This window comes from Dipteris shenzhenensis, chromosome 22, assembly GCF_047967505.1.
Source record: "Dipteris shenzhenensis isolate YYH24624 ecotype China chromosome 22, Dip_SZ_1.0, whole genome shotgun sequence".
Classification (NCBI taxonomy): Eukaryota; Viridiplantae; Streptophyta; class Polypodiopsida; order Gleicheniales; family Dipteridaceae; genus Dipteris; species Dipteris shenzhenensis.
This window is the reverse complement of record NC_141617.1, coordinates 4,797,627-4,815,070: the sequence shown is the minus strand read 5'-3', so window position 1 is coordinate 4,815,070 and position 17,444 is coordinate 4,797,627. Positions and strand designations below refer to the sequence as shown.

Below are 17,444 nucleotides of genomic sequence, written 5' to 3'. Positions count from 1 at the left end.
CTTTCTTACTTAATAGAAGTCTCTTTTTTGCAATATATATATATATATATATAATATTACTTACAATCGGTCAGCTGTGGAGCCTTGCTAAGCATTGCAATCCACTAGTCGCTAGTTGAGGGGCACTGTAACAGCCAAGGGCAGAGTACTGGCCTTGTTTTCCAAGGTATTAATGCGATAACAGCTAGGCAGAGCTGAGATTGTTAGGCAATTTCTACTATGAGAGTTGGAGGCAATTTGTCAGAGGGGTTTTACCCTGGGATTGGATGCCTGCGATGTCATAATTGGCTGAGTTTTCTGGAAGTAGAGGTTATATTGTGATCTAGATGCCTAGAAGAAGAATTCGGTACTTTTTGTAATCCATTTTCAGTGGAATAAATAATGAAGAAATATTGCAAGGGGCGCCAACTAATTTCGGGCCTGTGTTTTGAGCAGGAGCATTCTAGCTCCCTTGTGTTATTGTTTTGCTGTGGGTGTGTTGCCAGTGGGATAATACTTGCTACGTTGTGTTTTTACTGCCCTTATTTTATCAAAGGATGGTTGCACCAGTAGGCCTTAGGGAGATGGCGAATCCCCAGGTCATATAGAAGGGGAGGCGAACAAAAGTGCTGAAAAGTCTTGCAATCCCCTTCCATATGATTCTCGCCTGTCTACAATCCCAAAGGCACTGCTGAATTGTCTCCGAAGCAGGGGCAAGTAGGGTCAGCCCCGAACCTGGATCTCCATTGGTTCACTGCTATCCCACCATGAATAGAAAGCCAAAAGAAGAGAGTGATTTTTCTATTCCGGTGGGATTTCTTTTTTTTTTTTTCAAAAAAGAGACTTCTATTAAGTAAGAAAGAAACCCACTAGAGCAAGCTCTGTGCGGAAATACACCATGCTAAGCATGTAATAAAAACACCTCAGAGGAATGAGGTAGAAAGAAACCAAGGCTGAGGCTGAAAATGCCATCTCAACCCTGTAGAAGTCTCTGCAAAGAAGGGAGAGTCTCTCCAATCTCTGAGAAAAGTAACTCTCCTGGAGGAGGCTGCTCGAGATGATCCTTGCATGGTCGCCCAAATGGCCATCAGAGTGTGCATCGTATCTGTCCAAGTACTGGCCAAGATCTGACAAGGGTGAACCTGAGAACCCTCCAAAGCCTCAGTGCACCTGGCTCTCCAAATGTGCCATGCTGCAATGCTAGCTAGGATCTCCCATGGAGAGTCGACCGAGGAGTGAGCAGCCCTGAAAAGAGTAGCCGGAACATCCTCTAGAGAGCACGACTCCACAAGGTGTCGTCGGATGTGAAGAGCCCAAGAGGAGTCAAGTCTCTCAAAAAATACCTGGGGCCCTGAAAGAGAAAGCCAAGCCACTGATCCCCAAGTCATATAGAAAGGTAGGCGAACAAAAGTGCTGAAAAGTCTTGCAATCCCCTTCCATATGATTCTCGCCTGTCTGCAATCCCATAGGCAGTGCTGTATTGTCTCCAAAGCAAAAAGGCAGCGAGGGCAATAAGGGGTCAGCTCCGAACTTGGATCTCCAATGGTTCACTGCTATCCCACCATGAATAAAAAGCCAAAAGAAGAGAGTGATTTTTCTATTCCGGTGGGATTTCCAGAGCCTCTGCCAAAAAATTCTCTGCAAGTCAGCAGAAATCTGAAAGTTCTCCCAATGAGGAGCTCTAGTAGGCTTCCAACCCCTAGACCTGAGCTGGAATTTCCTAGCATTACTGACCGTGTAACGAAAGAAGGGGATGCCCTTCTCTAGTGCCCTTCATCTATCCATTCCCATTCCCCAGAGTCCCACTACAAAAACTTAATCGGGACACCTCCATAGAGCCACAGCCTCCATGAGCCAAGGGCGAGGAGAAGCGGGTCAGGATCCAAGTACCACTGTGAAAGAGAACCATGCTCCATGAAGCCCACTATCCTGACTGGCTGAAACGCAACCTCCAACAAGATTTGGTCTGTGGATCTGGACAGCCTTCCCCCCGAAGAAACATCAAATACCAAGGCATCCTCATGTGGGTCAAGAAAAGCAATCACCTGTAAAGGAACTCCCAATCTGGAAAATGCCCCCATCCAGGTGGAGCAAGTAATAGGCATGTCATATGTGTGCACCCAATCCAAGGGCAAGGCTGCATCAATCTGTTGGACTCTCCCTGCACTCCCTCTGAGATTAAGAACCATCTGGGCCTGCTGGTCTGCAGGAAGCTTCCTGAAGGCTTTCCATGCTCCCACTGTAGATAAAGGGCCCCTCTCCCATCTTGGCCACTGCATGTAAGGAGAAGCTCCAAGTGGTCTGCCAAGCTCATCCAAAATCCTGTCATTCCACATGATAGACTGCCTTTCAATCTCTTCACGGGTGGATGGGGGAATCCTGCGAAGAGTACTCCTGAAGCTGGCCCATGCTTTCAGGATAGCAACCATAAGAGGGGAAGAGGGAGACCTGAGGTGGGCTGTGGTGAAAACCCATCTAGTACTGTGTGTCCAATGCTCTCCTGAAGTGGGCGTGTGAGACTGTATGCATCTGATTAAAAAATCCTTTAAAGGCTCTTGTCCTGGCATAAGCCCTCTCACAACGAACTTGCAGAGTAAAGCTCTGCACTGTAGATCTAGGTAGATAGAATCAAGGTCTCCCAAGCCACCCTGGCTGTAACATCAGTTGTGCCATCTAGACCACTCCATAAAAAGTTTCGTACAGGCCTCTTAAGCTGAGTGATACAATCCCTAAGGTGGCACCAACAAGAGCATGCAAACCATGCTAAGAACTTGGTTAACCACCACCACCCTGGAGGCCAAGTCAAGTTTGGCTGAGCTCCAGAAAAGGAGCTTTCTTCTGATGCTTTCCAGAGCAAACTGTTGTGAGTGAGAGATGCCTACCCCAACCTGGCAGCCCAAATATCTGACGGAGAAGCCCCTCTGTACCCAAGTGAAGCCAATATCATTACCCCAATCCGGGGTGTCATCCTCGCAAATCCAAAACCCACTGGATTTATGCCAATTAATGTGTGCACCTGCAGCCGTGCAAAACAAATCCAAGGCTGTCCGGAAGGCAGTGAGTGTCCTGAGGGAGGCATCCAAAAAAACAGCCGTGTCATCTGCCAACTCACTATCCAAGAGCTCTTCTTCCCGACGGATAGGAAGCCTCAACCCATAAATATCAGCTTGAGATCTAATGTAGATACTCATAGCTTCCGCCACAAACAAAAAAAGAAACGGGGCAAGAGGACATCCCTGGCGGACGGATCTGGAAATCTGAAACCTGTCCCCTCTTACCCCCCCAATGAGCAAGTGGCTATGGGCTGATCTGTAGAGAGAGGATACTCCTCTAATCCATGCATCTGAAAAAAAAAGGCGAGATAGAGTACCCTCTAAGAAATCCCAGTCTACTCTGTCGTAAGCTTTCTCAAAGTCCAAGAGTAGAATGGCCAATCTCTGGCGGCTCTGCATGGCCCATTCTGAGGCCTCCCAAAATGAGAAAATATTATCAAAAATACTTCTGCCATGCACAAACCATGTCTGCGTGTCATGAATCAAATCTGGAAGAAAAACCTGTAGCCGCAGACTGATGGCTTTCGCCAGAATCTTGTAAAAAGTGCCCAAAAGAGTGATGGGTCTCCATTGAGACACAAGATTCCTATTACCCCCCTTTGGGATGAGATAAATGAGACCACCTGTGAGTGAGTCCGGCATCTCACCAGAGTCCCACACGCCCTGCAGGGCTGATGTAATGTGATCACCAATTTGCTCCCAAAAAGTAATAAAAAAGGAGGAGGTAAGTCCATCTGAACCTGGGCACTTGCCCTTGTGAAGGGCAAGTAATGCAGTCTTGAATTCTGCATTGGTGAAAGGTGCATCCAGAGAAACACACATCTCATCCTTCACCAATACAGGGATACACTGCCAAATAACCTCTCTGGCATCATCAATGGCCTGTGTGCCTGGATCTGCAGTAAGAAGGGATGCAAAAAAATCTGAAGCTACATGATTGACAGCATCAAGATCTCATCTGAGTCAACAAGCTGCGAAACACTCTCTCTACTATGTCTAGGCCCATGAGTAGAGAAAAAGTGTTTGTTGACCCTGCCACCCATCTGAATCCAAAAGGATTCCCGTGCATGAAAGGCATACTCTGCTCTCTCATCCAACAATGTCTGCAAATGAGCCCTTGCTGCAGCAAGGCGCTCCTGAATCCAAGCATCTGTGGGCCTCTTCTACTCTTCCCTCTGAAGGGACGCTAACTGCTGGCAAATACCAATCTCTTATCTGAGAATCTCACGTCTCCTAGAATCAGCGACTGAATGATAATAGTCACTAATTCCGGATAAGGCTACAGCTACTTGAGATGGATGGACAGCTCCACCCTATATGTGAGAAACCCAAATCTGTAAAATATCCTCCGTGAGGCTCTCCTCTGCATAAAAAGCATCCGGAATCCTGACACTGGCAGAGCGTCGTCTTCGATGAGGCTCAAGAATCTGCAACACCACTGGAAAATGATCTGAGGTGGAAACCCCAATAGAAATGCATACAGATCCTCCTCTGTCAACTGCCCAATCATCTACATAAAATCTATCAATCCATGCATGAATGGGCATGTGTATTCTCCTATTCGACCAAGAGTACAAGAGTGACTGTGGCATAATATGAAAGGCATCATCCAACCAAGTGTCTCTGCCATTGAACTGAAAGAGAAAGGCATCCCAGGCTGCCCTCTCCAAAAAATGAATTCCACCCTGTCTGCCTCCCTTTTTGTCTGAAGGCAACTCAACCATGTTGAAGTCGCCACCAATGATCCAAGAATCTGCAATGGGGGCCCAAGAGAGTAACTCCTTCCAAAAGGAGATCCGCTCCCCTCTGTTGTTGGGAGCATAAAGATTGAGAAGACCAATCTTACGCCCTCCAATCAAAATAATGATCCATTGAGCTCTAGAAGGGGAGATAATACCATGACCAGCAACCAAGGGGAGAATAGAAAGAGAGACCGAAATGCAAGTACCTCCCCTTGTGCCCATAGCAGGCAACTAGAAGGTATGTCCTGAAAGCAATTTGCCAGACTAAGAGCAATCACTGGCATCCAACTTGTGTTCCTGGATAAAAAGGATATCAATAGCACCTCCAGTGATGCCTGGATGAAGCTGGTTCCGGATCAGCTGCCTACGGCGACGGTGTGGAACTCCGCTTAGGCCCTGTATGTTCCAACTGACTATCCTCATCGACAGGAGGATGCTGGATGGAAAGGCTTACCCGACCTAGTAGAGGAGACCAGCTTCCCCTGGGCCGAAACACTCCTGCTGAGGGCAAGAAACTCAACAGGTGAAAGGATCCCCACACCTGCTGAAAGGGAGGCCCTATCAGAAGGAATCCCAATGACCGGGACCCCTAAGGTAGAGGGCACAAACTCCTCATCATCCATGAAAGTCACCGAATCTGCCAGTGCCGAAAAAGAATTCCTGATAAGCAAGTCTGGCCGAGGAGTGCGAAGAAGACCAACACTCGTGGAAGATGGAGGAGAAGGACCTGCCAGGCCTCTATCAGCAGAACTGGAGCTGGGGGTGGAGGAGGCCTGTGGCTGGGGTGAAGAGGAATCAGGAGCCCTCATCTGCGCCTGCACTTTCTCGGTTGTCCTGACTGTGGCAAGAACAGTCTGCGGGGAAGAAGTACCTGTAGTCCCCTCGTGGTCAGAAACCAAGGGGTCAGAGACCAAAGTGACTGGGGCTGGTGGATCTAAAGGCCCCTCCTGATTGGAAACTGTAGTGTCTGGGGCTGCAGCAACATCCATCTCTGGAGTCTGGAAGGCGTCTGTCTGAACAGGATCGAAAGTCTCCTCCTGAGGTAAGGGAGCCGCTCTGATAGCTCTCCATCGTGGTACTGGGTGTGATGCGGGCATTAGGCGCCCTGCTGCCCCTGGTGGTCCTGGGGTGCGCGAAGCAAGGCACCCTGTTGCTCTTGGTGGTCCTCGAGTGCGTGGTACAGGGTGCTAGGGAGGTGGAGTCGTGGTAGTACGTGAAGGAGCCGCACCAGAAGACCTCTTGGGTCTTTTTCTCTTCCTTGGGCAGTCTCTAACAAAGTGCCCAAGGGTCCTGCAAATCCTGCACTAGTCCTGTCTACCTGAAATCTCGACTCTCTGTCGAAAGAGAGAGCCGTCTGGACGCTGAAGCATAATGTGGTCATCTGAGATGTTAGGGTCAGAGACAATGACCCTAACACGAGGCACCCCGTCTGCACTGACTGCCTCTGCAAAGGAAGAAGGCATGCCAGGAAGGGAGGGGATCTCCATGACCACTCCGAATGTGGCTCCAATAGTGGCAAGCAATCGATGGTAGACCTGAGGAAGACCAGGAAACCTAATGAACAGTGATGTGACCTGCTTGTCCTCCTCGACCGGATCGAAGCCCAAGGTGTAAGGCAAAAGAAAAGATCCTCCTCGAACTCAAAGCCAGGGGATTAGCTTTGAGAACAAGGGCTGTGGACTCGTGGGAGTCGAAAACCACTTGGAAGAATCCACGTCTCGAATTCGAATATCCCTGAGGTGAGGGGCGAGGTCTCCTGGTAACGCCGCCAGCATCCAGTCTCTAGCCTGTGATTTGGAAGGGTGTGACCCAAAGATGCGGGTGAAAAGTCATGTGGAGCCCTCTAATTCCACATCTTTCTTGAGCTGCTGCAGCTCGTCTTCTGAAAAAATGACGGTTCTCGCGGCCGGTGGAGGTGGACGGAGATTGGCTGATTGGGGATCCATTCGCCAATCGATGTGAAAAGGCCGATTCCAACACTGAAAAAGCTCCGTCCGTGAAACTACTGCCAAGGACGCCCTGAACGCAGGCGCAGGAAGAAGGAGAAAGAGAGGGTAGGAGAGAGGGGAAAGGAAGGGAAAGAGAGGGACAGGAAGAAGGAGAAAGAGAGGGGAGACGGAGGTAGGCTGAGGGGGAGGCGTGGGGAGCTGAGATAGGGAGGAAGGGGGCAGGGAGGGAGAGGGAGGAGAGTTTTTTTTTTTTTTAAATACTCTCCTTTTTTTTCTTTCTTTTTTTTTTTCCCGGGGGGGGGTCACCTTTGGGGGAAGAGCAGCGGGGGGGGGAGCATGGGAGAGGGAGGGGGGAGGGGGAGGAGAAGGGGGCGGGGGGGCTGGCGGGGGAGAGGGAGGGCGGAGGAGAAGGGGGCAGCGGGGAGGGGAAAAGCAGCGGGGGGGGAGAGGGAGGGCGAGGGGGGGGACGGGGGAGGAGAAGGGGGCGGGGGGGCTGGCGGGGGAGAGGGAGGGCGGAGGAGAAGGGGGGCAGCGGGGAGGGGGACAGCGGGGGAGGGGAGAGGAGAAAGGGGCAGCGGGGAGGGGACAGCGGGGGGGGGGGGGGGGGGGGGCTGGGGAGGGAGAGGGATGACGGGGGAGGGGACGGGGGAGGAGAAGGGGGGGCGGGGGGGCTGATGGGGTGGGGGAGAGGTTGGGTGGGGAGGAGGAGAGGTAGGGGGTAGCGGGGGGGGGAGAGGGAGGGCGGGGAGGAGGAAGGGGAGAGGGAGGGTGATGGAGGGAGAGGGGGCTGGCGAGAGGGGAGGGAGAAAGAAAGTTTATTAAAGTCTTCGGGAGACCGTGAAGGTCTATGAGACTAAAGATAACTGATACAATGAGCATAACGGTGGCAGTCTCAAAACGGGCCAGCCAACCGTTTCAACAAAAAAGAGGTTATGAAGGACCTGTGTGTCTAGTCCTGATACAAAAAATATGTGTCTACCTCCAGATGATACAAAAAAGAAGGGAGGGGCACCAAAAATGGGGCAGAGGGGGGAGATACAATATACATGTGCAGGTGGTGATCGTCAGAGACCAATCATAGAGGGGCCGTCAAATGGGAGGTCGGAAAAAACCCAACGATTGATGATTGGCCTCTCACATCACGCGGCCTAGTCGAGCTCGGTCGTCGGGGACGGCGGGTGGCCCTGTGGATGAGGGCAACGGTAACCCCGGTGGGGCGGGCAGAGAGCAAAGACGAGATGTCATGGACCTGGATGTGTGAGTCTGACCACTGGCGCAGCTGTCGTGGCTCTGGCTCTCGCTCACGTCCGCGTCGTCGGCTAGACTGAGAAGAGGTATCCTGTGACTGGAAGAAGTCAGTGATAGGCCACTCAATGTCCTCACGCTGTGTGCGCTGCTCGTGTCGCCGTGCTCAGAGAGAGGTATCTCGGTGGCGAGTCATCTCATGTAGGAAAGCGGCTAGGCATCGCTGATCCAGGAACTGCAGCATGTGTGGGAGGGAGCCGAATCCGTCGCGGAAGAGGCAGTGGTACCGGCCTCGAATGGCATAATAGATAGGACATCTGAAAGCAAAGTGCTCCTCCGACTCGATCTCCTGCAAGTCGCAAAGTGGGCAAAGGCGGTCCTCTCGTGGGATACGCTCTGCGCGTCCTGCGAGTCTGCAGAAATCTGAAAATTCTCCCAATAAGCAGCTCGGGTCGGCCCCCAACCCCTACAGCTGAGCTGGAATTTCCTAGCATTACTGACCATCTAATGAAAGAAGGGGATGCCCTTCTCTCGGTGCCCTTCATCTATCCACTCCCGTTCCCCACGGTCCCACTGCAAAAACTTAATTGGGACACCTCCATAGAGTCACAGCATCCATGAGCCTAGGGCGATAAGTAGCGGGTCAGGATCCAAGTACCACTGTGAAAGAGAACCATGCTCCATGAAGCCCACTATCCTGACTGGCTGAAACAGTACCTCCAACAAAATACCGTCTGTGGATCTGGACAGCCTGCCCCCCGAAGAAACATCAAAGACTAGGGCATCCTCTTGTGTGTTACATAAAGCAATCACCTGCAAAGGAATGCCCCCATCTAGGTGGAACAAGTAATAGGCATGTCATCTGTGTCCACCTAATCCAAGGGCAAGGCTGCATCAAACTGTTGAACTCTCCCTGCACTCCATCTGAGATTATGAACCACCTGGGCCTGACGGTCTGCAGGAAGCCTCCTGAAGGCTTTCCATGCTCCCACAGTAGATGCACGGCCCCTCTCCCACCTAGGCCACTGCATGTAAAGAGAAGCTCCAAGTGGTCTGCCATGCTCATCCAAATATTGTTGTTCCACATGATAGGTTTCCTTTCATCATTCACGAGTGGACGGGGGAATCCTGCGAAGAGTACTCCTGAAGCTGGCCCATGCTTTCAGAATAGCAACCATAAGAGGGGAAGAAGGAGATCTGAGGTGGGCTGTGGTGAAAACCCACCTGGCATAAGTTTCTCTCACAACGACCTTGTAGAGTAAGGCTCTGCATTGTAGATCCGGGTCAATGATATTCAAACCCCCTTCTCTTGTAGGAAGAATCAAGGTCTCCCAAGCCACCCTGGCTGTAACATCAGTTGTGCCATCTAGACCACTCCATAAAAAATTTCATACGGGCCTCTTGAGCTGAGTGATACAATCCCTAGAGTGGCACCAACAAGAGCATACAAACCATGCTGTGGCTAGAAGAACTTCGTTAATCACCACCACTCTGGATGCCAGGTCAAGTTTGGCTGAGCTACAAAAAAGGAGCTTTCTTCTTATGCTCTCCAACATCGGAGCAAACTGTTGTGAAGGAGAGATGCCCACCCCAACCTGGCAGCCCAAATATTTGACAGAGACACCCCTCTGTACCCAAGTGAAACAAATATCATTACCCCAATCCGGGGTGTCATCATCGCATATCCAAAAACCATTGGACTTACGCCAATTAATGTGTGTACCAGCAGCCGTGCAAAATAAATCCAAGGCTATCCGGAAGGAAGTGAGTGTCCTGGGGAGGCATCCAAAAAAACCAGCATGTCATCTGCCAACTCACTATCCAGGAGCTCTTCTTTCCGACAGAGAGGAAGCCTCAGCCCATAAATATCAGCTTGAGATCTAAGGTAGATACTCATAGCTTCCGCCACAAACAAAAAAAGAAAAGGGGCAAGAGGACAACCCTCGCGGACTGATCTAGAGATCTGAAACGTGTCCCCTCTTATCCCCCCCAATAAGCACTTGGCTATGGGCTGATCTGTAGAGAGAGGATACTCCTCTAATCCATGCACTGAAAAACCAAAGCGAAATAGAGTACCCTATAAAAAAACCCAATCTACTCTGTCGTAAGCTTTCTCAAAGTCCAAGAAAGAAAGAAAGAAAGAAAGTTTATTAAAGTCTTCGGAAGACCGATGGGTCTATGAGACTGTGAAAATCCTGATACAACAAGCTGTGGTAGTGGAGCTACTAAACGATCGATCATCCATACCAATGCAAAATGCAAAAGTGCAGAATAACACTACTAAGTCCTAAGTACAACATAGTCATGTCGATGGTCTACTATATATCAGTCTCAACATCGTCATCAATATCATCATCATCGGCAGCAGCAAGATATCACGATGGATGGGGCAATGGAGGCATGAAGTCGAGAATAGAGTATTGTCAGCCCCTCAGAGGTGTGGTCCTGGCACGTCTCTTGGTCGTAGCTCTGCGTCTGACCAGGGCTACTGTGACCCTTGTCAGTCGGGCTCCGACTCTAAAGAAGGAGGAAATGTCCCTGAGTGTGATCTGTGTGTCGACCTGCTGTCTGAGCTGTCGGATCACAGGCTCTCGGTCACGGTCATGTCGAGGCCTCGTCTCGCGGGGGTCCATGTGATCTAGCTGAAAGAACTCCGTGATAGAGCTCTGAGAGGGATCAGCTGAGGAAGAAGTCTGCTCCTGTCTCCGTCCTCGAAGTATCCTCTCGTGAATGAAACCTACAAAACACCGCTGGTCTAGGTAGGAGAGGAAAACAGGCCAGAATCCCGTAACTATCCCTAAAGAGGCAGTGGAAACGTCCTCAAATCTCATAGTACATAGGACACCTAAAGATGAAATGCTCCTCTGTCTCAACCTTCTGCATGTGACGCAGTGTGCATATGCGCCTCTCCCTGGGTAGTCGCTCTGCTCTGCCACTCTCGATGCGGAGTCTATGTGAAGAGACCCGGAACTGCCTAAGAGAGATCCTCAGCGAGTGGGGTAGGTGAATCCGTGTCTATCCTGGTGGGTCAATGAAACCCTCCGCTGTGATATGTAAGAAGTGATCTCTGTAGAAGCTAAGCTTCACTGGGAGTTCACTCGGTCCCAACCAGGTCCAAAATGTGTGTAGTTGTAGTAGATCCTCACAGATAACCTGGTTGACCTCATGTGATAAGAGGGGAGAAAACAGAGCATCCATGCTGTACTGGAAGGGAGGTAGTCTATCCATGTGGAGCCCCAATCGCTCAAACCATACCAGCACCTCTGGTCTCCTCCTGCTGCAAGTACCATAGAAGAGGATAGAGCTATCCATGGTAGCCTACTATGCCCCGAGGTATAATCCTCATATTCCCTAACTCGGTACAAATATGTGATGACCTGAAATGCAGCATCTAGCTGTAAAGGGGGTGACCCAAACTCAGCCTGAATGATATGGTGAGGAACGGATGACTTACCACGAATCATCCGTGATAACATGATAACAAGAGTAGAACGGCTAACCTCTGGCGGCTCTGCATGGCCCATTCTGAGGCCTCCCAAAATGAGAAAATATTATCAAAAAATACTTCTGCCATGCACAAACCCTGTCTGTGTGTCATGAATCAAATCTGAAAGAAAAACCTGTAGCCGCAAACTGATTGCTTTCGCCACAATCTTGTAAAAAGTGCCCAATAGAGTGATGGGTCTCCATTGTGATACTAGATTCCCATTACCCCCCTTTGGGATGAGATGAATGAGGCCATCTGAATGAGACCATCTGTAAGTGAGTTAGACATCTCACCAGAGTCCCACATGCCCTGCAGGGCTGATGTAATGTGATCACCAATCGTAATGAAAAAGGAATGGGTAAGTCCATCCGAACCTGGGCACTTGCCCTTGTGAAGGGCAAGTAATGCAGTCCTGAATTCTGCATTGATGAAAGGTGCACCAAGAGAGACATACATCTCATCCTTCACCAATACAAGGATACACTCCCAAATAACATCTCTGGCATCATCTATGGCCTGTGTGCCCAGATCTGCAGTAAGAAGGGATGCAAAAAATTCCGAAGCTACATGCATGACGGCATCCGGATCTGACTGTAATACCCCGTCTAAGTCAACAAGCTGCGAGACACTATCTCTACTATGTCTGGCCCATAAGTAGAGAAAAAGTGTTTGTTCACCCTGCCACCCATCTGAATCCAAAAAGGATTCCTGTGCATGAAAGGCATACTCTGCTCTCTGATCCAACAATGTCTGCATATGAGCCCTTGCTGCAGCAAGGCGCTCTTAAATCCAAGCACCTGTGGGCCTCTTCTGCTCTTCCCTCTGAAGGGACGCTAACTGCTGGCGTATACCAATCTCAACGTCTCCTGGAATCAGCGACTTTATGATAATAGTCACTAAAAAGCTGATTTTGGATCAGCTGCCTACGGCGACGGTGTGGAACTCCGCCTAAGCCATGTATGTTCCAACTGACTATCCTCATCAACAGGAGGATGCTGAATGGAAAGGCTTACTCGACCTAGTAGAGGAGACCAGCTTCCCCTGGGCCGAAACACTCCTGCCAAGGACAGGAAACTCAACAGGTGAAAGAATCCCCACACCTACCGGGGGGGAGGTCCTATCAAAAGGAATCCCAATGACCGGGACCCCTAAGGTGGAGGGCACAAACTCCTCATCCATGAAAGTTGCCGAATCTACCAGTGCCGAAAAAGAGTTCCTGAGATGCAACTCTGGCCAAGGAGTGTGAAGAAGACCTGCACTCGTGGAAGATGGAGGAGAAGGACCTACTAGGCCTCTATCAGCAGAACTGGAGCTAGGGGCTGAGGAGGCCTATGGTTAGGCTGAAGAGGAATCTGGAGTCCTCATCTGTGCATGCACTTTCTCGATCGTCCTGACTGTGGTATGTAAGGAGGAAGTATCTGTAGCCCCCTCGTGATCAGAAACTCGGATTGGTGCATCTAAAGGCCCCTCCTGATGTGGAACTGTAGTGTCTGGGGCTGCAGCAACATCCACCTCTGGAGTCTGGATGGCGTCTATCTGAACCGGATCAAAAGTCTCCTCCTGAGGTAAGGGAGCTGCTCTGATAGCTCTCCATCGTGGTACTCGGTGTGCTGCGGGCTTTGGGCACCCTACTGCCCCCGGTGGTCCTGGGGTGCGCGAAGCAAGGTGTCCTGCTACTCCTAGTGGTCCTGGAGTGCGTGGTACAGGGCACTAGGGAGGTGCAGTCGGGGTAGTACGTGAAGAAGCCGCACCAGAAGACCTCTTGGGTCTTTTTCTCTTCCTTGGGCAGTCTCTAGCAAAGTGCCCTGCACTGGTCCTGTCTACCTACAATCTCAACTCTCTGTCGAAAGAGAGAGCCATCTGGACGCTGAAGCATGATGTGGTCATCTGAATTGTTAGGGTCATATACAATGACCCTAACTCGAGGCACCCCGTCCGTTCTGACTGCCCTTGCCAAGGAAGAAGGCATGCCAAGAAGGGGAGGGATCTCAGTGACCACTCCAAAAGTGGCTCTGATAGTACCAAGAAGTCGATGGTAGACCTGAGGAAGACCAGGGAACCTCATGAACAAAGATGTGACCTGACTGTCCTCCTCTACCGGATCGAAGCCCAAGGTGTAGGGCAAAAGAAAGATCCTCCTCGAATCCAAAGCCAAAGGATTAGCTTTGAGAACAAGGACTGTGGACTCATGGGAGTCAAAAACCACCTAGAAGAATCCTCGTCCCAAAAGTCGAATATCCCTGAGGTGTGGAACGAGATCTCCTGGTAACGCCGCCAGCATCCAGTCTCTAGCCTGTGATCTGGAGGGGTGTGACCCAAAGATGCGGGCGAAAAGCGATGTGGAGCCCTCGAGCTCCACATCTTTTTTGAGCTGCTGCAACTCGGCTTCTGAAAATATGACAATTCTCGCGGCCGGGGGGAGTGGACGAAGATTGGTTGAATGGGGATCCATTCGCCGATCGAAGTGAAAAGGCTGATTCAAACACTGAAAATACTCCGTCCATGGAAATGCTGCCAAGGACGCCCTGGAACAAGGGCGCAAGAAGGGGAGGAAAAGGTGGTGAGGAGGGAGGAGAAGAGAGAGGAGGAAGGCGGGGGGGGGAGAAGGGGGAGGCAGCGGGGGTAGGCTGCGGGTGGAGGGGAGGGGGCGGGTTTAGGCAGCAGGGGGGTAGGAAGGGGTAGAGGAGGAGAGGGAGGGAGGGGCACAGGTAGGAAGTGGGGTGTAGGAGGGGGCCGGGGCGGGGCGGGGAGGGGAGGAGAGGGGCAGGGGCAGCAGGTGGGGGGGGAGAGGGGAGTGGGCGGGGGTAAAGGAGGGGGCGGGGGAGAGGGAGGGAGGGGGCGGGGGGGGAGGAGAGGGGTGGGGAGGGCAGGGGCAGCAGGCGGGGGGGGAGGGGGGGCCGGGGAGGGCTGGGCGGGGGGGGAGAGGGGAGCAGGCAGGGTGTAGGAGGGGGCGGGGGAGAGGGATGGAGGGGGCGGGGGGGAAGGAGGGGGGCAGGGAAGAGCAGGGGCAGCAGGTAGGGGGGAGAGGGGAGCGGGCAGCAGGCGGGTGGGGAAGGGAGGCGCAAGGGGAGGCGGGTGGGGGGAGAGGGCAGCGAGGCGGAGGGGGGGCAGCAGGCGGGTGGAGGAGGGGCAGCGAGGGAGGGCTGCAAGGGAGGGGAGGGAGAGGGCAGCGAGGGGGGGGGAGGGCAGCGAGGGGGGAGGGGAGAGGGGGGGGAAGGCAGCGAGATGGGAGAAGGGCAGCAGCAGAGCTTCACAGGGAGGAGCAGCAATAAATCTTTCATTTTTCATTTTGGACTCCATAGCCAAGGTTGGTTCACAAAAACCCTGGCATGGCCTCCCGCACGGCATACCACCAAAAATAAACATGAACATAAATTTTCCCATAACAGTACGTATTTATGTATGTATGTACATAATTTCCCACGGCTTGCTACTTTCTAGACCTGTGGGGATGTGATTTCAGCTATGAAGGCTTGCTTTGAAGCTTGCTCTGATTTCCCTCCCATCTTTCACCCCATTTCAACAAGAACTAAGGGCTGGCCTGCAAGGTGCTGAATTTTACAGCCCCTCACTGAGCTGGCCTGATGCTAGTCCCTTTTGCTTGTGCTTGAACTCCTTGAGCCAAAAAGGGACTCAAAGCAGCCTCCCACAAGCCCAATAGAGACATTCGTCCAACTGTCTTTTTCCCGAATCACCCTACATGAAATGCTCTATTCACTACCCCTGGACCTAATCTGGCTCCTTATCGTCCAGCGCTGCACAAAGCGACTCTTTGGAGGGCACAAAAGCTGCCAAAAAGAATTGCTTTTCTAACAAACTATTGTAATAAATCCTTTGATCTTTCATTTTTGTTTCCTGATATTCATGCTCAGAGTCTCAACAATAGCTTCTTCGTAATACGTATATAAAAGGGAGGCTCCATTTCTATACCTAGGAAATTATTTAAGGTGAATCTCTCCCTCCACATGTGTATGAAACTAACTATAAGGGGAGTTTACTCTGTTTTCACCGAAGTGGTTCCTATCACTTGACTAAGTCAAAAGCGATTGGAGATAACTCTGGACTGGATTATTCCACAAGCTTCTAATACTGTGAGACAAGGTTGGGAAACAAATTAAACACAATTCCTATATTACTTCCTTTCCCCATAGGTCATGTACAAACATACCAAAGAAAATATACCTTTGTAAGACTAGAATATATCCAATCATACAAATTTAGATTTTTTGTTGTTCCATTCCATTTGCAAGGATAAGGCTTACAAGCAAGTCCACGTTTTTTGTATACTCTAAACCATGGCAACCATTACATAGAAAACATGTGTCTCATATTTAGATAACGAGCCCAGAAGCAGCACTTCACCCAATACTATCTAGGGACTTCAACAACTTTCATCGTAACCATATGAAGTACTTAAGGGCAATGCTCCCTCCTACGATTTTCTTTAAAATGTAAATTCTATTATATCTCTCAGAATAAAACAAAGGGATGTGAGAGCGTCAACCAGAAAGGGGTGGTAAAACACTCTACCCAATCACCAAAATGATGAGGTGGGAGTACCAGCAACCACAGTTACTGGATCCTCCACTATTAAGGAAAAGGCAATGCGGTGGGGTACAAAGCCGCCTTATGCCAAGATGTCCTAAGACAGAATCATCTAACCCATGATGTTCTAGAAAAAACCAGGTCAGTAACAAAATGTATTTTGTACAAAGTGATCAAGAACTCAATTTTAAAAGGAAGCATGATTTAAAACTACCTTGTTTATGCTAGCAATTAGACAAAAAAGTTCTTGTACATGCTTGATTGTCCTTTCCTTGCCTGACTCATCAGACCATGTGGTGCCTGCCACACAAAATGTCAAGAGGTCACTCAATAATATGACTGGGTTACAGTGAATTTGGTGAAATTTACTCCAGCTCACGATTTAAACACATTATCCTGGCAGAATTTCACTTCCATAGCAAGTATTATGTTTGTTTCAGATCTCTCTGTGGAAAGGAGATTTCTTATACAGCTGCTGTTATAAGTAGCAGCATAGAAGCCGTGCCTTACTTTCTTGACTGATTGCATCGGCTAAATTCAATAATGATCAGCAATCTGTACAGGAAGAAGCATACCATGTGCATAGACTTTCTAGAGAACAAACCTTGAAGAAAGAAATAGAGAAAATTTATTAAAAGTCATTGGAAGACCAAAAAGGGTCTATGAGACTAAAACAAGCTGTTATAATGAGCTGAGGGGTGGAGCCACTAAGCGGGCATCAACACCCAGAAGAAATACAAAAGAAAATCCATGACGATGTCAATACATAAATAGAAAAATTCTCTGAGCTCATAAAGTGGAAGCCAATGAGAGTGTCAACCCTAGCAGGGGGGTGTCAATGTGTGAGGCTCCTATGGTAGCGAAAACCTGGTGATAAAGCGTTGGCAGCTATCGGCATGTGCAACCCGTTGTAGTCTCAAGTGCAACAGTCACTCCTATGGGTCATGCATACGGTCTAGTAAGCATGGAAGGAAGGTCCCCTAATGTGATATGTGCCTCAGTACGCTAACGAGTGTGGCATGTCTCCGACTCTGGCTCGGGTCCTTGCAGCCGCCTCCTCCGTGAGTCGTGCTGGTCGGTGCTGTCCGACTGGAAAAACTCAATGATCATGCTCTGAGTGGAGTCTGGCTGTGTATCATGATCTCCCCCACGTGCCTTGAGCAACCGCTGCTTGTGTCATACGGCCTCATGATGAGGGCTGCCAAGCATCTCTGGTTTGGGTAGGATAGGAAGCTAGGTAGGGATCCGAGACTATCTCTGAAAAGGCAGTGATACCAACCTCTGACCTCGTAGTACACATGGCATATGAAAGCGAAGTGCTCCTCTGACTCAATCTCCCGGGAATCGCACAAGGTGCAAATGCGACCCTCTCTGGTTATGCCCTCTACCCATCATAGGCATCAGAAAAGGCATAAGTGAATGGTTCCTGCATCAACGAGGGACT

General features: G+C 50.3%; 1 protein-coding gene across 2 annotated transcripts in view; it reads right to left on the bottom strand.

Moving 5' to 3' along the window:
• The window catches only part of ITPK4 (inositol 1,3,4-trisphosphate 5/6-kinase 4), a 135,236-nt gene that overhangs the window by 92,010 nt on the left and 25,782 nt on the right, over nt 1-17,444 (bottom strand). For both annotated transcript variants that reach the window (XM_087393511.1, XM_087393512.1), the window contains exon 4: nt 16,215-16,300. In XM_087393511.1, the coding sequence (XP_087249637.1) occupies nt 16,215-16,300 (86 nt within the window). The remainder of the gene's footprint in view (nt 1-16,214; nt 16,301-17,444) is intronic.